The following is a 22,438-nucleotide window of genomic DNA, read 5'->3' as shown; positions in this document are numbered from 1 at the left end:
AATTAAGGTGGCTAAAAAAATTAATATGCTGGTGGTTACAGTTTACGAAACTTCTAAGAAAATGTTTTTTCTTCATACGAAACAATCGGTTCAAAGGCCGTACCACATAATTTCATGTGTAACATAATCCGTGACTTTGCATGTGACGGCCGGTGGCCGCACAAATTTCGATTCTTTCTCAAAAAATAGCATTAAAATTGGAATGTGGAGTTGGCATTTCTTGATTATCGTTTTAAAAAAGAGTTGTTCCTTCTGCTCTGACAACGGTAAAGCGCGGCCGGCAAAGTGGTGCAATTTACTTTTGTATGAACCCCAGGAATCGCAGCTTTATGCAAATTTAATATTTTTACTCTTTTTTGCGGCTGCGCGTGCTTGGCTAAGATATATTTAGATTATGGTTGTTTTTGCCCTGTACATGTATATGAAATAACGAAACAAAAAAAGGGAAAGAGATCATGTTATTTGTTGTTGCTTTAGAAACAGAACAATCCCGCCTTGTCTTTGGTTCAGTGACAAATCATTGCGTGCCCTAAACAAATAACGCTGTGACTGGCGCTTCGACCGAATCCACAAAAAGCTCATTCCACTAAACATTTTACTGATAATATAAGTAAAAAATACCTTAGTTCTGTCCTGTAGAGATGATTTTCATCCAGATCAAGATGACTTGCTCAAAAAAAAAATTGATAGCTTTTGGGCCGCGGTGGTTTCATTGTTTTACTAACAGCAGTTTTCACAAAAGCTCCACAGGAATCAAGTGGCATTGATTCACGTTTTGAAAATTTATTTTCAACCTAACTAACCAGTAAAAAGGTTTACCTGCATGTATTACACCCAAACGCTTTTACATAAACCTGCCGCGATCTCTACTTTTTCACTTTAAACCTGAAAAACATCGGTGGCATGCATTGACACTTTTCTTGTCTTTCCCAAGTATGGTGTGAAAAATTTGACGGGTTGCAGGTTTTTCTTGGACTAGCAAGTTCGACGATCACCAGAGCCGTAGCAGCAATGTTTAGTTGAGAGAGAGCTGAATGAAGATCTTGCTGTGTTGTTGATCTCAGATAATTAATTGAATAAATAATTAATTAAAATTAATTAATTTGGGCGACCAACTTGGAGGGCTGGGCACCGCAGCTGAAGGGCTCCCCGAAATTTTCCTTAGAGCAGAGGCTTGAAGTTGTCGGCTGATTTGAGTTGAGTGACCTACTGTATCAACCTTTCTCTAGAGTGTCCAGGGGCATGTCATTTTTAAAAGAATTCTCCCAAATGGTGCATTTTACATTTCAAAAGAATGGATATTGATAATCATGTTTGGACAACTTCATGTTATCATTGTCAAAATGAGTCTTACATGTGCATGTACTGTACACCCTTTAATCTTAGGTTTGAAAGATTCATTTTATTTTCCACTGGCTGAGGCATGAAGGAAATGGAAAATGTTTTCTCACACACCTTTGGGGTCTGGCTCGAGGAACCTTAAGTCATGTATTCAGTATTTTTTTGTCTGTTGCTTAATTTTTGACATTCATCATTGTTGGCTAAATTTCAGAACCCCAGTTCCCAGCCAACTCTTGATTGATTAGAGATCTTCACAGTATGAGTTGGATATTCTTTGTTGAGTTTAGTTTGTGTTAAAGTTTGTATTGTATACCATGCTACATTGTACATTGTTTGGTTGTGAAATGAAACAGTCAGTTGGCAGCGGTTAGCTTGACAATGGCTCCCAGAGTTGTGTGAGAAGCTGTTTTTTAGTTTAGGGTTCAAATACATTGTAAATTAGCCAACTACTCTGTGTGAAGTAGACATGCTTTTTGTCGGTTGTTGATATGTTTGTACTTAGTGAAGCCACTGAAGGGTGACTAATTTTTTCTAAATTTTTTTGTAATTCTGTTTAATATGAAAATTCATACATGTAGGATGAAGAGGTATTGGCACTGGATGTCGATGATTCATCTGATAATGATGAGGATGATGGAGGTGGCAGCGATCATGAAAACGAAGAGTTTGAAGAGGTCAAAATATTATTTTGTCACTCTTATTATAATGGAAAAAATGTTGTTCTTGTAATTCTTTTGGCTCCTTTACCGTTTTGAGCTTATTGTATCTCTTGTTGTTGTGATACTTGTGAATTGTTCATTCTTGTTCAATGATAAATCCTTTGTTTGAAAATGTAGTCAAAACTAGGAGGGTTATCAAAGACAAATTTAGGTTAATAACTATTGATTGAAGAGATTTGAATATCCAACTCTTTCAGGAGGAGGATGAAGAGGAGGAAGTGCGTGAAAATGGGAAGGATGGTGGAGGTTGGTGGATTCTCTGACTGAATTATGAAGCCCACGTTGTCAACAAATTATAATGAACCACAATAATTATTAACATTACAACTTCTTTATTACACTGTACATGTTTTTGATGTACATGTACATGTATAACTAATAACATTACATGAAAATTAACCCTGCACAAAAGTTATGATTAATAGTTATGCATGCTTTACCGTATGTGGTTTATTGTTTAGACATTCCAAGTGTGAAATCGTGGGGGAGACGAAAATCTGCCTTCTATGATGGTGACATTGATGAAGAATACGCAGGTGATTATTCACAATGTACAGTACACTGAAGTTCTACATTTACATACAGTCATGTGCACATGTTTTAATAAAATTTAATTATTGAAGTTATATGTAATGATAAAGAAATCTTATGATTCAGAGCCTTGGTTACACGTAACAACTGTGATTATTATAATTATTATAATAAGAACTATGTTAAAGAATGCCAATGTCTTTATGCTGTTTGATGGTCCCAGTGAGTGTACTGTTTTGTTGATCTTGAATTCTCTGTGGGCCAATCACAGGCAGCCCAAGCTCGGTATATGATTTATAGTCTTTGTATGGGAAAATTAACTTTGGGCTTATAAATGATAAACAAATAAACTTCACTTGCCTCTACTTACAGTTGTCTTTTCTTTTTCTGTGCAAATCGGAGCGCAAACTGAGTCCGTTTTTAATAGGCCGGTTTGTGGCTTATGAATTTTTACAATGTCGTTAGTTGTCATTTCCCCTCACAAAGAAAAGAAAGGCTGGTGACTCGCGACGATATTGTCCCACAAATAATTGCTCTTGCATCACATAGCAATGGGCCAAATCTCCATAAAAATACCACAACCTTAAGGCCAGATAAATTTCCTATCACATCAACTCCTTTCTGCTATTGCACCACTATTTTTAATAATATCTGACCTGCTAATCGCCCTTTCTCACAGTCGGAGACTGAATTACTAAGGGCGCAGCTCAACGAGGTCGGACCAAAGGAGCTGTGCTGCCGGCTAGGCGCTTGGCCCCTGAACACGACCCCTGTATGACCTCGGAGAACAGCACCACAGCCTGATGGAATAGGCCGGGAGTTGATTTTGATTAGGGAGGAAAACCAGAGTACCTGGAGAAAAACCCTTGGAGTCAGATTGACATCGACTGAAACTCAGCCCACATACGATCCGAGCCAGAGTTGAACCCAGGTCGCAGAGCTGGGAGGCACGGTTGATGACCACTAAACCACCCTGCCTCCCAGATAAATTCCAAATAATGTTCGGCTTTTTACAATCTTCCCTTGCACTAGCGTTGTAGTGTGGCTACGTGCATCACAGCTTGATGGTGATCATATTACTTTCTTCACTCTCATTGGCCAAGTGTTTCAAATTGTCCAATGAGAGTGCAGAATGTAATTCTGATTGCCATCAAGCTGTAGCGCCTGTAGCCACACAACAAGGCGAGCACATAAAAAGATTATAAAAGGCCAAACATTATTTTGGAATTTATCCGTCAAAATCGTGGTGCAATCCCGGAGTGGAGTTGATGTGATAGGGAATTTATCTGGCCTTAAGGCTGTGGTGTTTTTATGACGATTTGGTCCGTTGCTTTGTGATGAGAGAGCAATTTGTGGGACGAGATTGCTGTGAGTTACCAGCCTTTCTTTTCTTTATGAGGGGAAATGACAACTAACGACATGGAAAAAAATCGTAAGCCACAAACTGGCCTAAAATAGACTCAGTTTGCGCTCCGATTGCACAGAAAAGACGAGGACAACTGTACGTAGAGGTAAGTGAAGTTTATTTCTACATTTACAGCTTACTTTAGCATTTATAAGCTCAAAATTAATTTTCCCATACAAAGTCTATAAATCCTATACCGAACTTGGGCTACCTGTGGGACAACGGTCAGGAATTTACAGAACATGATCAGTACTTACTGTAACTGAAAATACACAGAAGATACATGTAGTTAATGATGGCTTTTTCTTTTGTTCATTGGTATTCATTGGCATTCCTGTGGGTACCTTCAGGCTCTGATGAAGAGATGGATGAGCTGGCAGAGGAGGAAGAAGAAGAGGCTTTGGCATTGCAAAAACAAATGGCTGCCTCCCTTGAGGAACAAGATTTTGATGCTGATGTCTTCGAGGTGCTTATCAACAGTAATATCCAAATTAGTAATTGCTTAACTCCTTTTCCATAGCACATGGATTTTTTTCAGAGTATCCCAACGTCATCATTGATAAATAAAATTAATGTTTTTAATGTTAAAGTTACAGTATTTAGTAGACAAATGTACAATGTATCTGTTGCTTTTCTCAGAGCAATCAAATCATTTGTTTTATGGGCTGTAAGAACATGTGAAACTACATCTCGTTATAATGATAATAAATTTTTGGAATCAAAGCAGACTTTGAACTTGAAGTTTCTTTGTTTCTTTTCTTTTTTTTTTTTTTTGTTTTGTTTTATTTTTTGTCTTGTTTTTCCCCTACATGTACAACACCATATTCCGTAACTGTGTGAACATGTACACTGCATTTTGGCATTTTTGCTAGAACCTACTGGTATTACCGTATACAGTGTAATAACTGCTAGTAAAACATCTTGCTTTAAGGGCCCACAGACGGATTTTTTGCATGTTGCTAAGGAAGTGAAATGTTGCTTCCGGTAACTGACGTCATCATATCATGAGCTGACAAGAAAACCCACTCACAAGCAAAAGTCACCGCACAAACTGTTGTTTCCATCAAAGGTTTTTCCTCGCCCTTCCTCGCACTCGTTCTCAGATCAACTGCGCATGCGTAAACGAACTGACTTCTGGTTTGAGAAAAAAGCTAAATTTCCGGCGGTTTTAAATTGAATTACATGTACTTTTTTTTTTACATGGCACGTTCCACCCCCAAATACAGAATATAGCTAAGCATTGATTTTTTAAAATCATCTTTTTTGAAAAAGTTATGGGTATTTCAGTATCGTTTATGTCTTAAAAAGAACATTTTTCAACATAAAAAGAAAACCATGCTTGGCTAGATGCAAAAATGAATACAAATTATCAGACCATCGATTAAATAACCAAATTGCGTAGCACGGAGACAAATTTAGAGTTTTCTTTTATTGGTCATTTGACCATGGGTGTGGTATGATGACGTCATATTTAGGGTCATTGGCTTACAAAAGTTTGAAACTGACCAAAAATGCCAAATTGTCTCAAATTACATAACCATTACATCCTTAGCAACGCACCCCAAAAAATACGTCAGTGGGTCCTTAAGGTTTGAAGTGCAGTGAAATTAAGGGCCTTCAACTGAAATTGAATGCTGGGCAAGTTTAAAAAAAATTGCCAGCTTAAAGACAGCTTAATTCCAGATTTGCGTCAACCAGTTACACAAGTTCAAGTTCAAGTTCAAGGTTATTGTTTTGCCTCAGTACAGAGTGTAGTATTTATTTAAAAAGCTAATGGCAAGGAAGCCCAAAGGAAACCACTTGGCTTATGAGAGATAGTCTCCCTCAATTATTTAATTAACATACAAAGTACTGTATTTACAGAAGTTTACATGTCAGATTATAGGCAGAGCTACTAGACAGTGTAGGAAACATTAGAAATACTGTATACTAGGTAATTGTATTAAATATAGATTAGGCTAAAAGAAGCAAATGGGGGAAACAATGAAATAGTATAGTTTTAAGAGGAGTGCTTTCAGTTTACGGGAAAAGGTGGCAATGTACTCTTTGGATTTTGAAATTCAAAATTAAGATGTTGAAGAATTTAGGACCTTGGAAACAAATAGAGAATTTTCTTATATTGGTGCTGCAACGGGGCAAATGAAAAACCTCTGAACTTCTGGTTTCTTAAGAAACTAACCAACCAACCGCAACCAGTAAAAATAATTATTATGAACACTACACTTGTACTGTTACAATATGATGGTTTCTAAATAAGGCATGTCTTTTTGAGAGGGACAGCAACATACAGTAGAGTAGATACAGTGCCCAAAAATCTTTCTTTTAAATTTGGTGGTTGTTAATAATTATGATTGCTGTTTTCATTACCTCAAGCTTCCACAGATGTCTAAAAAGGAAGAAGGTGAAGGTGACTTTAATAAGGTACAGCAGAAGTGGTAGTACAGTAGTTTTTTCGAAATTAATTACAAGTTTGAAATCCTTTAAAAGATTTTTGTGGAGTGCGCCATATTAAGTGCACTTTGCATTAAAGTTGGTAAGCCTTGAAACAAAACCAGGGACTGCTTAAGAGCTTCTAGTGTCCAGGTCAGCATTATTTTTACAAGATATTGTGTGGTTGTGTTCCAGGAGACAATTGTTCAGGACCTTTCAAAGTTGTCCAGTGAAGAAAAGATTCAGGTACTGTATTACAGAATGTGAAGAAATTTCACTTGCATTGTACATGTATGTTCAGAAAATAGTAAATAAATATACCTGGTACTACATAATTGCATGCAGGCCCAATTTTGACATTCAACACGAAGTTTCCCTTTGTCTAAGCCTTTGCTACCCAGTCTACATGTATTTCCAACAATAAGGCAAGGGTAAAGGTTAGCATTATTTTTAGCGTAGAGTATACTTGATGCCCAGCATTTGGGGGACACTTTGTAATGTTAATAGACCAATTTCAATTTAATTTTATTTAAATTCAGTCCTTAACAAAAGTCATCATCTCAAGGCTTCGGGGAATAAACTCATGGAAATCCTTACATTTATTCCCCAGAGCCTCCAGATGAAACCTTTTGTTTACATGTATGACTGAATTTTGATGATAATTATCGAAATTGGGCTATTGTGACTTTGTCTGTATGGGCCTTAATCACACGGCGGCCATGTTGAGTCCGAATGAATTAAAAGCTTTAAGTTTGTTTTTGCCCACTGAAGCTTATGTTCTTGAGAGAGCTGGATCGAGGAGAAAATGACGTCAAAGGCTCACTAGTTTAAGAATGCAATACGTGTGTACGCCACAGAATTAATATGCAGCACGGGGGTTTTGGGCTTTCAGACTTTTAAACTCACGCTTTGCACATATAATAAGCTCCGTTCACATGCTGAGATTTTGATTTTGACTTTTCCCTGGATCAAACCGTCTGAGGTCCAGTCGGTCAGTTTTGAACGTGAGTAATGGCGGACCGTGAAATCCAAAACTTACACTCAAAGTAAACGGCCTTTGGATAAAAATCAAAGCTCAAAATTTTGCCAGTCAGGTGTTAAGCAAACGCACTTTCAAAATCTGAAGGAAAAAAGGAAGTGGTTTTTTTGATCACAGGGGCACTTTAAGGGTTGGAGTGTTAACAATGTTAACGCCCACTCATTTGCTACATTGTACATAATTGTACAGCTTGATGTTGAACCCTTTTAGAGCGGTTTGAACAAGACTTTCAGATTGTATTTGCACTCAAATACTATCTCCTTTTAGAGATAAGTGTGGGCAGGAGGTTTTTTTGCTTCAAATCATTCATGCAAACAGCCATTCAGGGTCTTAAGGATCCCCAAAATAAAAATTATTACAGCATACAAATGAATGTAGTACTGTAATTGAGAAAGAGGAGGTGCTGTCTCTTCTTTGACAAATGTACAGATAATTATTATAGATGGAAAGCTTTTCAAGTCTTAACACTGTTTCCAAAACACGTGGGAACGTACAGATAAATTCATTACAGGTACATCTGTGATGTCTGATCTGTTGGTCTGGCCTTTATGGTACAGTGCAGCACTTACCTGACATTTTTATAACTTACAGTTTAGTACCGTTATTAACTTTGTGTTGGTAACCACTCAGACTTACATGCACAGCAGTACTCACCTCTGGCTAATTTAAATCCAAGGTTAATATAAAAATTAATGTGGAGACATCATCTTAATGCACTTCCTCCAATCTGATTTCTGCGTTACAAGACGTTCTTCATTATTCAAAGCTTAAAAAAATGTCGTTCAACAGATACTGATCAAAGAATCTCCCGAGCTTTTTCAACTCTTGGATGAATTCAAGCTAAAGGTATTGAATGGCCACTTTAAATCACAAAGTAATGTTAGTATGCAAGTGGTACCAAATTAAGTGTTCCTGTAGAGCTTACAGAATCATGTAAGTCAAGTGAGATGACCGTGAGTCATAGACATCACCTCAAAAGTTCAGTTTTGTGTTCTGGTTTTTTACACAGTTACGCGTAAGAAAGGTTGAAACGCTGCATGCATAAGACACGCTGTAAGAAGCTACATTTATTATCAGCAGTTCCAACTGGATTTTGTGACAAAGTAGAGATTCCTCTCTCAAGTTGTCGTGGCATTTTTGTTGTTGTTTTTGTTTATTTGTCTCTTGGATTGAAATCTTGTGAGAGTGATTACCTTGCTGTTTAAAACTACAGTGAATTAAAAAAAACAACTCATGAAAAAAAAAATGCATGCTGAAATGAAGGAATGATCCTCCCATAATTATATGCAAAGAAAGAAAAAGCTATACCGGTCATTATTTTTAAAGAAACTCGAAAATACTCCGCAGTGGTCCTTTTCTAAAGAGATATAATTTTGATATATACAAATTAAACTGGAAAATGTTTTTGAAACAGCTAAAAGAAGTGACTGAAAGGCTTCATCCTTTGGTGAAAATGGCAAGAGCGGGGCAGATCTCCGAAGAGGTAGTATAGTAGAATAATTATTTGCTATGATTACTTGTACTATGGTTGTATCGGCTTGCCACCTTAAGTTAAAGAACAACTGACACACCCTGAGGATTAATCGCTTTGGTCCGTTTAGCTTTTACCACTCGGAATTAAGACTTTTTTGTTACACAGGCACTGCTGACATTCACCTTTCCAGGGTTGTTATCCAATGGTGATCCTCGCGATCGTGTACTTGCTCACCATTGTGGCCCGGGATCTACTCCGGGCCCGGGTTGCTCAAAGCATGGTTAGCGCTAACCAGCTTTAAATACCATGGAAAGCTATCGGTTTTGATACCTTTTAACCAACGATTAGCGCTAATCAGGCTTCGAGCAACCGGTCACAGGAGTGGATGCCATGTATCCCTTACCTTGGTTGGTTCTCTACTCTGCTAGGCTTCCCCTCAAGCAAAACCAACATTATTTTTGATCATTTGACTTGCTTTATGTTGATTTGTTTTCTCTCTGATCAATAGAGTCCTCGTGCTTAACAAAGTATGTGTAAGCTTGAAACTTAAGTTGGTTGTTGTAATAAAGTCATCATATAACACTATGGGCCAGTTATTTAAACAAAGTTTAACTTAAGCCGCGGCTGAAGACAATAAGTGGACCTCCAAATCTGTGTAAAAGTAGTATATTTTAAGTAGATAAATTTTTGTCTAGTCTGGAATGCACGCCTTCTTGTTACCATCAGCAGCAGACAATTTTTAGAGATAATTGTTGGCAAAATTGAAAATGGCTTGGGACGCGGTTTTGTTAAACATTGTCTAAACTAATTAAAAATCGACCGTACGCGTTTCGGGGATTTTGTCCTGTAAAAACAATGCGCACAAATCACTCTTGGCACTCTTGGCATTGTCATGCTTCACTGAACTGTACATGCAACATCCTTCCCCCCCCCCCCCCCCAATTCCCCCAGTGTTATGCTGTGCGTGAGGAAAGAAGCGCTCTTTCTATAGACAGACGCGTTATAATTCGTAAATTAACTTAGTTGTCTGAAGCAAACATTGTTAAATTTCTTTGATTTTCTTTTTTGCCTGCAGGGAGCCAGCTATATTGAATTGAAGCATCAGCTCTATCTCAAGTAAGAGCCTTGACATTTTGTTTCTTGTCGTGAAGGAAATCGGCAGTGTTCTTGTTGTGCTTGAACTACAGCTATGATTAACCGATAACTGCTCTTTTATAATTCAAATGGTACTTGCTTTTTTTGAGCTTTAACTGCTTAACTGGATGATTGCTTTAAAGCAGAAAACTGTTCACGTCAATTGCATTCAGTTTATTAAACAATTCATCACAACTCCCTTTTGGAAATAGGCGTTAAGGCTTTAGAGAGAGATGGATCGGGAAGAAAGTTATGTTGATACTCACTCGTTGAAAACGGTGGTGTTTGATCATCATACTAGGCGGCCTTAGCCGACGAACACCCCTGGCTCTCCATTCCTCTTAATGATTCATGCTGGTAGAAAGCAAATCCTCCGTCCGTCTTCAAAATACAGACAAGAGTAGGCACGGTTCCACCGCGGCCTCCACCCTTAAAGGGGCTGCCAAACAATGATCTCGCTGTCGGAAATTAAAGCAGTTGATTCCTGAGACAGTGAATTTCGAGACTGTAGGGAGTTTAAGCAATGATAACGGCAACGTCAACAGAAACATCTCCAAACGACATCTTCAACCCCGTGCAAAAGGAGGCAGGAACTCCTAACATTGTTGGTAGTTGTGGTAGTTGTTGGTTCTGCAGATGTTGGATGGTGTTGGCAGTTGTGTGCAAAAGGAAGAAATCCCAACAATGTAAGGACCTGCAGTGTATTATGGGAAGGATACGGCCCATAAGACTTTGTAAACGTACAAAATTCGGCTGCTTTTTTTTTTTTTTTCAAAATGTTAATGCCTTGCTATCTCCTTGGAGACCATATGATGCAATGCGCGCGCGTGGCCCCAACATTGTTGCGCTACGCCACGGTGATCATGAAACAAAAGAAATGTTGGGAGTTGTTGGCTCAAAAGTGTGACCAGTTGCAAACTTCGTGCAACAACTCCCAACAACATGCAACAGGGTGTGCAAACGGACGCTCGCGTTGCCGGCATCCCAGTGCTCAACCGAGCCACCGGTGCGAGGTTAAGAGGCGTCTGCAAAGTTGTTTGCGCAACTCGCGGTACCGTCAACGCCACTTTTTTGAAGCTTGGCACACGCATCAATTCCACGCACGCCTTTTTGAACCGCTTTCACTCAGACACACGTTGCATTTTTAGGCTACAGCGTGTATAAAACGCATTCACCTTCCTCTCTCTTTCAATGTAATAATGGCAGATAATTAAACAGGGAAATTGGAGTGCACATTGTGAAATGATTAGATTGTATTTAGAGTGGAGCGAGTTTCAATTGAGTGTCGTAAAACCCACACCAAAGTAATTACTTTGACCAATCTAAAAGGACGGAGACAATGCAGTAAACCTCGAAGTAATTACACGTAGACGATACAAAGCGCGGGAAAATGTGCACGCGCGAGCCACGATTGGTTTTGGTTTTACTTGATCGGTTGAAAAAGTGGCGCGAGAACTTACAAATTCAGAAGCCCATAACCCAAAAAAAAAGGAAAAAAAGGAAACGAACTTTATTTAAGTGTCTAGTCGTTCTAACGCTGGAACACTAATTGGGGACACTGTAAGCTGAAATTAACAATTAACGCAAATCAAATCAAAAATGTTGCTTTTTGAGGAGAGGGGAACCGACAAACTCAACCCACATATGACTCGAACCCGGGCCACATTGGTGCGAGGCGATTGCTTTCACCACTGCGCCATCTCTGCACCCCAGTTTCCCAGAAGTGTCGATCTCTGTCACTTGTCCTTATGGCCAATCAGATTGGGTCTGATGACCACAACGTGTCTGTTTGGTGTCCAACCATGGGTCTTGCAAGGAGCACGATACCGCAACATAACTTTTCCCACAAGCATCTCACACTAACCGTCCAATAAAATAGATAATACCGAATACCGATGGGCCGCATTCCATTAGCTTGATCCAGGCTCTTAGATAGTGGAGGCAAGGGAACGAGTCCCGGGTCGATTTTCTTAGCTCGTTCTCTTTCCCTCGCCTTCCATCGCCTCCACTATCTGAGAGCTTGAAACAGGCTACATTCCATCGGTTGCTTCACGCAATCCATCCTGATATTACTGAGATTAAGCATCGCACTTACGGCAAACGGCAAAATCTGTTTGATATCTGAGCTCATGTCTTAGCTTTTCCTGTTACTTACAGATATCAAAAGAGACAGAAAATCGAGTTAGAATAAGAGAATTTTCATGTTTTTATGACGAGCAAGAGCCTGCAGTTTACCGTTTGTCCTTTCACGTGAACGCATGCTAATCTCTTGATTTTTTTTCCGTTTAGTTACTGTATCAACATCGGTTATTATTTGTTGCTGAAGGCCAAAAACGTGTCTGTAAAAGATCACCCAGTCATGGGGCGCCTTGTTCAATACCAAAAGGTAAGCTGGTCTGTCACCCTCCTATTCAAATGTAATGTTATCTTAAGGTTTGTACTTTTTTCTCTTCCTGAAGTTGATCACAGAACTCAAACCTTTAGATGAAAAATTGAAATCAGAAGAAGAATTGCTGCTGTTGCAAGATCAAACCCCAGAGCAAGGTTAGAACGTTTTTGAGGAGTGCTTTTTGGGTGAATAGTCCATTTAACAGTTGTGTGCTTAGTTACCTGGCCTATGAATGAAAGTGAGGCTGGAGTTGACCTTGTTTTGATAGAAACCTCATTGCTTTTCTTATATATATTTTTACTAATTAGCATGACAACAGCATCATCAACATAACAAAAGGGGAGAGGTCTGTATCATAACAAGGTCAACACCAGCCTCACTTTCATTTAAAGGCCAGATAACTAAGCACACAACAGTAAAGAGGTCTATTGGTAGACTTGCAGTGTTGCCGTGTTGATTCCGGAGCCTACCCACGTTGCCCTAATTATTAATTTTTCTGTGTGTTTGAATAGGCTTACAGAAAGAGGCTCCGTTACAGAGTGTCAAAACCAAGGTATCACCTTACATTGGCTTTCATATTAGTGAACTGAAACCCATGCCATACTGGAACGAACACATGCTAAGGTCCTTAGGACCGAATCTAGTCTGTATCCCGTGGGTTTGTGACCACTGTGTCATCATGAATCAACTGTCATAATATTTTGTAACTTGCCACTGGCTTAACCGAACGTGGCCTGGGCCTGGAGGTCTCAGCCAAATGGATTGGCAGTATACTAGTTTTTTATTTGTGGACAACAACAACAACAACAATAACAGCAATAATAATGATGATGATGATGGTAATAGTGGTAGTGGTAGTGGTGGTGGCAGGTTTAAATTGTAACAATAATTAGGGTGCGTTCGATTGACCCTATTCCGGAATAAGAATACGTCGTGGAGTGATGATTTAAAACGGTATGTCTGGCCTTTTGAAGCAACAAGGATAATAAAGACATGTTTAAAATAGCATTTTAGCCGGTGTTTGACAATTTTAATGTGAATCTCCGTAAAAAAACGAAGGATTTCTAACTTCAATCCATGTATTCCTATTCCGGAATACGGTCAATCGAACGCAAACGTAATCTAAGAGATTGACAAAATATTATATATTGAATGAATGTACAGAATCATTCTGTAGAGCCATCCGTTAGTTGACAAGCTGCATGCATGACGATGTGGTTGATGAACAATAGTGAGCTTAAGCAAGGACGACAACGATGTCTACGCCGGAGAACGCCACAAAACGGTGACAATAGGTTTAATCAGAAAAAAAAAAAAAACAAAGCATAGTTCTGCATACCCCGCAAGTGCGTTTCACATTTTGATATGTTTTTTTGCCGTTCTTGCCCTCACAACAACGTGAAATCACCATATTTGAAGTTTTAACGATAGCGGGAGCGTACAAAGTATGCAAACCTTTCATTTTCTATTTTTTACTCTGAAACCGCTCGTACAAATATAGTTTTAGGATAATTCACCCACATTGTACGACGTGAAGGTGAGACGGAATAATCGCCAAAGACTTAAACTTGTGTGAAGTTATATTTTGAGGTGACGTTTTTGTAAACGTATACCTAGCCCCTAATGACATTGCAACGGCATCAGCATCAATTCTCAGTGTTAATTGCATCTTTTATTGTTGTAAGCGGTACCATTCAGCTTTATTCTACCTCATCTTTGCCATGTTTTTTCTTTTACTTGGGCATTTGAAAACAGATTTTATTTTTACATGCGATTCATCCAATATATTTTTGTTCCTTAGAGAACATCTAAGAAACTTGCAAAGCCTGGAAAATTATCATCTCTTCTCGATGACGAAGGTGACATCGACGAGGAATCAGATCTCACAGTTGAAAATCTCGTAAAAGCAGTGCGAGATAAGGTCTGTATTGCGGTTCATGCGTCTTCCATTCAAATGATTTTCATGGACGTCAGGAACTAGAAAAAGGAAAAAAAATAGAGATTTGTTTTTTTGATGTTGTCTCGGGTATATTCGGAAAAAATTCGAGTGATCCTTTCGGAAGTCGAGCCTATGACCTTCCAACAATTTGGATATCCTAGTAGTAAGACGGGACAATAGACCATTTTCGAAAATATCAAATATTCAGCTTGATAGTGAGGCAGTGAGGGCAAAAACAATAGAAACACGTTGGAATGAATGTGAAAAGTATTTGCATGTCATACACTTCCCCTTGTCTTTATCCTCTAAACCTCTCTTTCAAGCTGAATTTTAATATATCGAAAAAGGCCTATTTTTGCCTGCCTAGAACTATTGTCACATGAGCCTAGTTTGATGGCCTGGTCCCCTCGAGTCTCCTGTGGCTCAGTGGTCTAGAATCCGAACTAGAAATCGGAAGGTCGTCGTAGGTTCGACTGCAAAGGAGCACTCGGATTTTTTTCCCGAGTGTCCCCGAGTCAGCATTCAGTCATTGGGGTTTAACATTTAACATTTCTTTCAGTACAGTTGGAAAGAAATATGTTTCCAATTTTAGTTGGTTTTTTTATTTTTTCATCAAGAAATTTCGAAAATCAAATTCCAATTAAGATAACTTAGAAAATCGTGTGTCCTCATTTTGTGAAAGTGAAACCTTAAATTTTCGTTTTCCAAAGGAGCGATTGATTTTGAGTAGTCCGTAAAATGTCACGAGGTGGAAGCAAGATGATGCTCATGAAAGTAGCCGAACCTCACAGTCGGAAGACCAAATGAAAGAAGAGCTGTTCGTAGTGTAACAGCGCCAAAAAGCGGATTGGCTCATCTTTCCAACTGAATTTGTAGAACTTAAAGGGAACATCCACTTCAACGAAAAAATAAATTTAAATAATAGCAAATAGTGATCAGTTTAATTTTGTTTCAAAAAAAGCGTTTGAATCCGAAATAAAGAAGTTTTAGAATCGCCATCTTGAATAACTCTGACGTGTTATGGATGCCCTATTGTTTGTAGACAGAAGCTCTTTGTGTCATAACAATGGGGCAACCGTTGTTCGTCACATTTATTCAAGATGGCGGCGCCCACGAAATTTGAAAGTGAAAATAAGCGATTTTAAAATTCCCTTTTCCTGATAGAAACACGGTGTGTGAATGCGGCTTGATTAGTATGTAGAACACGAATTTGACAATCTGAAAGCCAAAACCTCTCGTGCTGCATACTCATTAAACTGCATTCACACACACTGCATTTTTAAGCTAGTGAGTAAATGACGTCACTTTCTCCTCGATCCAGGTCACTGAAAGCTTATCAGTCGAAAGTGCACCAAGTAATGGCAGACCGTTCAATTAAAAAAGTGAAGTTAAATTAAATAGTCTTCCTCTTGAAATTACTACAAAAAATTCCGCCTATTGAGCAATCAACGCAAATACTTCGAATTGTGAAGAAAAACTAGAGCTGATTTTTTCATCGTGGTAGCACTTTAAAACAAATTTCGAACAAATTTGTTTGGAAACATTATGCCCTTCGGTTTAAACTTATTTTGTGGTAAGAGTGAAGGTTTCCCACCAACAGTCATGGTTACAATGTTGTGTTTGATTCAGTTGTTTTTAAGGAGGGAGGAGATAAACCGGATCCCTCTGGTCCAAGGCCTTTTTTCTATAATTTTGAATGTGAATTCTTCATTTTAGAAGGAGGCAAGAGTGCATGGGAAAAAGAGAGAGAAGAATGGAAAAAGAAAGGCAGAAGGCGACCCAGTTCAGATGGATCCACTAGAATACTACGAAGCTGTTAAACTTGCCAAGAAAAAGAAAAAGGAAGTCAACAAGGCTGCCTCAAGGTCAGTTCACTTTGCTCTTTTAAACCAAAAGTCTAAATTCAAGACTCGGCCGGGTCTTGAACTTGTCTTATTGTGTACGAGTGGGTTCTTTGAGGGCCTATAGCCACCCATGATTATAATTATTGATGGCGCTAGCAGTTGTTATATAACTAGTCAGGCTTGTTCTGAATACACTTTTGATGCTCTGATGCTAGCATCATACGAAGGAATCGGTGCTTGCCAGCAGCGAAAAGAAACAGTGCTAGTGGCGAAAACAATCGTTGCTAGTAGAAAGAAAGATCTTATGGCAGTGGCGAAAGGAGTTTGCTGTGCAAGTTGCGAAAAGACACGGTATCATTCCCATTTGAGTAATCCGGATAGTTCCAATTTTCTCCTGAGCTGTTTTGTCTTACTCGGTATCCTAGATTGCGTGTAACCAAACACTTTTTATGACCATAGTATCTAACTCGATTTTTAGCCCCAACCTTGCTTCTAGCAACCCGTTCCAGAAATTGGAGCTTCCGGATGGGGAACTGATTGACTGCGTGCTCCGTAAAAAGACAAAATACTGAGCGATTCGTTATGAGTATTGGATCGGGTCTTCTTCGGACTTCGCTCGCACTGTGAACGAATCTCAATATACTTCCAGTTTTTTGTTACAGATCCACAGAAGAGCAGCCAGACATGGATGAAAAAGACACCATGGAAGGGAAAAGAGGAATTACATACCAGGTTTGAGTTGTCTTTGCATTTATATCAATTGCCAGTTTCTTTGCTCTTTCCTCTGTATTTTCCTTTCGTTTTGCTTCTTCCTTTTTTCTTCGTATGTACTTTTTTCCTTATTTCCTTTTCTTCCTTTTTGGCCTCCAGTTCCTTTTGGATGAGATATTTTCATTTGAATCCTATTCATAGTATCGTGCACTGGCTCGCTCTTAATTGTACTTTTAAACCGAAGAAATCAGAAGTAGAAGATCTATTTATAGTTCAGGATAAAATCCTTGAATAGGACATTTTCGAAATATCAAATATTCAGCTTGATAGTGAGGCAGTGAGGAAGAAAACGATAGAAACACGTTGGAATGAATGTGAAAAATATTTGCATATCATCCACTTTCCTTTGTCTTTATCCTCTAAACCTTTCTTTCAAGCTGAATTTTAATATATCTAAAAAGGTCTGATTCGTTCAAGGTCTTCTTACTCCATCACCAGGCTAGTTGGCTCAATGGTGTCACTACGATCAGAAACGAAAAATGCTCAACTTTGATACTTTTCTCTCTCTCTCCCTTGAAAGTATTTTTCAAATCGATTGACTGATATACTGTACTTGCCGCAGATCTCTCAAAATAAGGGTCTCACAGTCAAGAAGAAAAAAGAGGATCGCAATCCTCGAGTTAAACTTCGAAAGAAGTATCGCAAGGCCCAAATCAAGCGTAAAAGTCAGGTATGTTGTAACAGCTCTCGCTGCGTTTTAATGGAGGTCGTAACTAACAGGCAGAAATTGGGGTAAATCAAGTATGTTTCACGGATGTTTGGCAAAATGCCAATTGACCATTTTATACAGTTGTTTGCTCAGTGACCTAGCCTATGAATGGCTGCGAGGCTGCCGGTGTCGTTGTATTGATACAGATCTCACTACTTTTCTCATGTAATTTGTTTTTGTTTTTTTTTTATTTTTAAGTAGTCTACATTAACATTAGAAAAGCACAAAGGTTTGTATCAAAGCAAGATCACCGGCAGCCTCGCTACCTTTCTTAGGCCAGGTAACTTAGTTGCAACTGTAAAATGGTCTATTTAAGCCTAATTTCCTCGATACATGTATTTCTTAATTAATCGTAACTATCACAAAATTCTCGAATCTGATTGGTTATCGTCGTCTCCGTCTGTCTCAAAAGACAATGGACTGCACCGGAAGTGTCAGTCGGCTGTGACTGTAAAGTCCAATTCTGGAATGGCAGTTGTCACAGTTGCTGCAAGTGTAGGGTGTTTGTAGTGAGGGTGCAGAAGCTGCTCTCGCTCTATCGTGCCCTTCTGTCGTGCCACTGCTGTTCCCTCCTGGTCTCTGCTCTCTTCACCCCTGTCCGCACCACGTGGTGCCAGTTGCTGCGGTTAGCGGCGGCTGCTGTCACAGCCCTGATTGCAGTAATTGCAGTAATTGTACGCGTCATCAAGCGCGTGCTAGTTGTACTTGAACCATTCATCTTTTTGCAGAGCTATTTAAAAAATAAGGAAAGTTGAGCAGATTAAGCTATAAAAATTTTATCATGGTCATCTCTTATTTTGTAATAGTCACGATTAATCAATGATATAACTTCGTGTTGTTCAATAGGCCTTTTGCAACTAACGATCACATGGTACAAAATCCGCCATGCTGGAGGGCAAGCTCATTATTATTTCCCCACTGGGACGTAAAAACAAAGAGACCTGAACCAGTCAAGCTTGACTTGCCTTTGTTTTAATGTGTCAGTGGGGGAATAATAATGAGCTTGCACCCTCCTCACCGACGAGGCGTTTGAAGGTAGTTGTATGTTTTGGGGAGAATCGTTTTGTACCGCTTTCTAGTAATTGTTCCGTAATAAAGCATCACACTACGTGTATTTATGCAATATCACCGTTCTTGGATATCAGGAGACTCCGCAATGCGACTTAAATAGTGTCAACACGAGGGTCATCACCACTTATCCAAGAACGGTGATATTGCATAAATACACGTAGTGTGATGCTTTATTACGGAACAATTACTAGAAAGCGGTACAAAACGATTCTCCCCAAAACATACAACTACCTTCAAACGCCTCGTCGGTGACAAAACGGGACGCGAACGTACCTCGCTATCCCGTTATTAAGTAAACATAATTTCAATCATCCAGTTTTGTAAAATGTTAAGGAATTAAATCTTTTACTGAAAATAGTGCATTGAAACATAGAACGTTTCGGTCATAAAACCATGGCTTTCATCAGCTAGCCTGCGTAGCAAGCGTTTCCGTGGGGTTTCCGCGCAAAGAGTTCGCTCCTCGCCCGCTGGAAACGCGTGCTATGCAGTCTATTCATCAGCTAATGCTGGAGGTCGCGTGACCTGGACAGATCACGTGACAGGCGACTAGGAAAGCGCCTCAGCACCCGGTCCCATGTGTTGGACAAACTGAAACGGAGCCCCCCTTTGCGGTTGAGAGAAGGCTGCTCCACCCTTTCCCATATGGCCTCCTTTATGCCTCGTCGGACACAGTCCTCTTGTCGATCGAGTATCACCAGGTCCGTGTTGTTGAAAGAGTGACGGGTTTCCTTACAGTGTAGGAACACCGCAGAAGTCTGCCTCGTTGGATCCCTGTTGACGGTGCTGATCCAGGCGGGTACGCAGGGATTGTTTGGTTTCGCCAACATAGCTGGCCGCACATCCCTGAGATTCACACGGGATCCCGTAGACCAAATTTGACAACTTTTCTCTAGGCATCTTGTCTTTGACCTTGACCAGTTTAGATCTTAATGTGCCATAAGAGAAGTACGTGGTGCTGAGACATAGATCCACAATATCGACCAGTTGTTTAACGCTTAGATTAATGCGCTTCTCCAAGGTGGAATCGTGGAGTAGCTTGTGTTTATCTACTTGAAGCGCTTTAGCCGGGATGCTCGTAAATAAAGCCGTCACATAAAGTCACATAACATCTCGACTACCTTTAAACCGTTTGGCATATTAAGACCTAAACTGGTCAAGGTCAAAGACAAGATGCCTAGAGAAAGTTGTCAAATTTGGTCTACGGGATCCCGTGTGGGTCTCAGGGATGTGCGGCCAGCTATGTTGGCGAAACCAAACAATCCCTGCGTACCCGCCTGGATCAGCACCGTCACCAGGGATCCAACCAGGCACAGACCTCTGCGGTGTACTACACTGTAAGGAAACCCGTCAATCTTTCAACAACACGGACCTGGTGATACTCGTTCGAGAAGAGGCATAAAGGAGGCCATATGGGAAAGGGTGGAGCAGCCTTCTCTCAACCGCAAAGGGGGGCTCCGTTTCAGTTTGTCCAACACATCGGACCGGGCCTGAGGCGCTTTCCTAGTCGACTGTCACGTGATCTGTCCAGGTCACGTGACCTCCAGCATTAGCTGATGAAGGCCATGGTTTATGGCCGAAACGTTCTGTGTTTCAATACACTATTTCCAGTAAAAGATTTAATTCCTTAACATATCCCGATCCCGTTATTATTGCAAGTTTATAGACCCTATGCAAAAATGGCGGCCTTTAAATTATTCTTTTGTTCATATTCAAAATAGCCCAACTAACCTATATGCGATGTCATTGGCTCCAGTCAAACTTTCCTGCGTAAATAGGCCTCACGCGCGGCTATTTTGAAGTTACTCGTCCGATTACTCCCTGAATTGTATTCCACTCTGTCCTATTACCATTATTAATGTAGTCGAAACAGAAAGAAAGCTCATGTCAGGCGTAAATGTTGCCACATTGATCAAATAGGAAACAGGAAGACTTTAAGGCAGTCGCACCCTTTGGTTTCCGTTTGTTTTAGTGCATTGATATTTGAAGAATAAAGTAAAGACGATCACAGCACCACCGCTTCATTAACTAACTCGTATGACTGGTTATTCCAACAGGTTCTACCCGTTTTGAACGAGCAATACCGGTATGGCGGCGAGGCAACGGGGATTAAATCGAATCTTACCAGGAGTATCAAAATCAGATGATATTATCGTGTACATCTTGGATATGTTTTGCAGTGCGACGGTGACATCTTTACGCGTGGAATTTTAAATCACTTTAGGTGGATTATTTTCTTAGCATGTTAATCCATCCGGCCTTGCATGTTGCCTACATGTTACAGTATGAAATCGCCGAATCTTGACTTCATAACTTATCGGGTTCTAATGATTTACATCACATGTAATACTTTTGATGAAGAAAGTCAGAATAGTATGTCTCCTGAAAGTGCAGGTGTTTGCTAGTTCACTGTTTCTCTGTTCTCGCTGAAAACCTCCTTTTGGATATAACATGCAGCCGACAGTAACTGGTGTAAAACTCTTGTGTGATCCCTTCCTAGTAATAAGTACAAGTGTCAGTCTTTTCACCGTCTGTGACGTAATCTCGGTTAACAAGCTATAACAAGGCTAAAATTGTAACAAGGAATTAATGAAGAGGATCTTGGCCGACTTTGAACTGCTTTATTTTCAGTCCACTGAGAAGATGTGGATTTTGCAACCTCTGCCACTCTTTGGAACAGTTTTTTTTAATGTCAGCTATCCAAAGCAAGAGTAAATTAGATAAAAATGTTGTTATGGCATGGGTGGGCTCCCTAGCACAGTCACAAATGAGTCTATTTTTAGAATGCCCGTTCCCGCAAAAATCAGTTGTCATGTCCCTGAAAAAAAAAACATGGCAGAAGTAATCACGCGTGACATGGCTTCTTCTGATTGGTTAAAATTGGCGGCCCTTTGTTTGTTTCGCGCGCAAAGTGTATCTAAAAATAAATCTATTTGTGACTGTGCTGGGGGAAGACCGCAAAGTGATAGATCAACACTATTATCTAATTCAGTCTTGTCCAAAGCAACGAGAGGCTGAATCCAGTGACTCCATGGGCCTTAATCACACGGCGGCTATGTTGAGCCGCGAGGGTTTGAAAACCTCGTTTCCAAACATTTCAACTCGACGCTCGGGGTACGAAATCTATATTGTCTATGGCCAATATGGCCGCCGCGCAAATAAGGCCCATTGACGAGTAAATTCGTCTGTCTTTAGACAGATTAAAAGCTATTTTAAGTCTCACTCCCAGGAGTCAATGGGTTCAGTAAACTCGAGGGGCGTAACGTGATTAAATGGCATCAGTAACGTTCTATACTTGGTCCAGCTAACTTAAGGAGACTTCGCTCGTCAACTGGAAATAAACTTTAATGTATGTAGAAATCTTCTGTGTAATAATTTCGGGAGAATTTTTCAGAATTTTTATCAGGGGGCTTTGAGTGAACTCTTAAAATTTCTTGGGAATTTTTCATGCTAAAAGTTCTCTTTATGTGAGGATAGTTTCAAGACAATGTCATTTAGAATGTTACCAAGCTGTCAAGTGTCAAGCGATTCGAAGTCGGCTGCTTAAATCCCTAAGATTCATTCAAGTTTTAGCCGTTTTTATTGCCAATAAATTTGACTTTGAGCCCAAGCCTTGAAAAGTCTTTATTTAAAAAGGGGAAATTG

General features: G+C 39.7%; 1 protein-coding gene across 1 annotated transcript in view; it reads left to right on the top strand.

The window, feature by feature from the left end:
* LOC137997932 (something about silencing protein 10-like) overlaps window positions 1-21,087 on the top strand; it is a 26,526-nt gene extending 5,439 nt beyond the window's left edge. Inside the window, exons 5-21 of the mRNA XM_068844264.1 lie at window positions 1,920-2,015; window positions 2,258-2,306; window positions 2,522-2,596; window positions 4,347-4,462; window positions 6,370-6,417; window positions 6,622-6,672; window positions 8,255-8,311; window positions 8,880-8,948; window positions 10,015-10,055; window positions 12,363-12,459; window positions 12,533-12,617; window positions 12,975-13,015; window positions 14,264-14,383; window positions 16,118-16,266; window positions 16,908-16,977; window positions 17,579-17,686; window positions 20,851-21,087. Coding sequence (XP_068700365.1) covers window positions 1,920-2,015; window positions 2,258-2,306; window positions 2,522-2,596; window positions 4,347-4,462; window positions 6,370-6,417; window positions 6,622-6,672; window positions 8,255-8,311; window positions 8,880-8,948; window positions 10,015-10,055; window positions 12,363-12,459; window positions 12,533-12,617; window positions 12,975-13,015; window positions 14,264-14,383; window positions 16,118-16,266; window positions 16,908-16,977; window positions 17,579-17,686; window positions 20,851-20,940 — 1,362 coding nt within the window. The 3' untranslated portion in view covers window positions 20,941-21,087. The remainder of the gene's footprint in view (window positions 1-1,919; window positions 2,016-2,257; window positions 2,307-2,521; window positions 2,597-4,346; window positions 4,463-6,369; window positions 6,418-6,621; window positions 6,673-8,254; window positions 8,312-8,879; window positions 8,949-10,014; window positions 10,056-12,362; window positions 12,460-12,532; window positions 12,618-12,974; window positions 13,016-14,263; window positions 14,384-16,117; window positions 16,267-16,907; window positions 16,978-17,578; window positions 17,687-20,850) is intronic.
* The last annotated feature ends 1,351 nt before the right edge of the window (window positions 21,088-22,438 follow it).

The sequence above is a fragment of the Montipora foliosa genome, chromosome 1 (genome assembly GCF_036669935.1).
Source record: "Montipora foliosa isolate CH-2021 chromosome 1, ASM3666993v2, whole genome shotgun sequence".
Taxonomy (NCBI): domain Eukaryota; kingdom Metazoa; phylum Cnidaria; class Anthozoa; order Scleractinia; family Acroporidae; genus Montipora; species Montipora foliosa.
The sequence above is the reverse complement of the archived record's forward strand: the minus strand, read 5'-3'. Positions and strand labels throughout refer to the sequence as shown.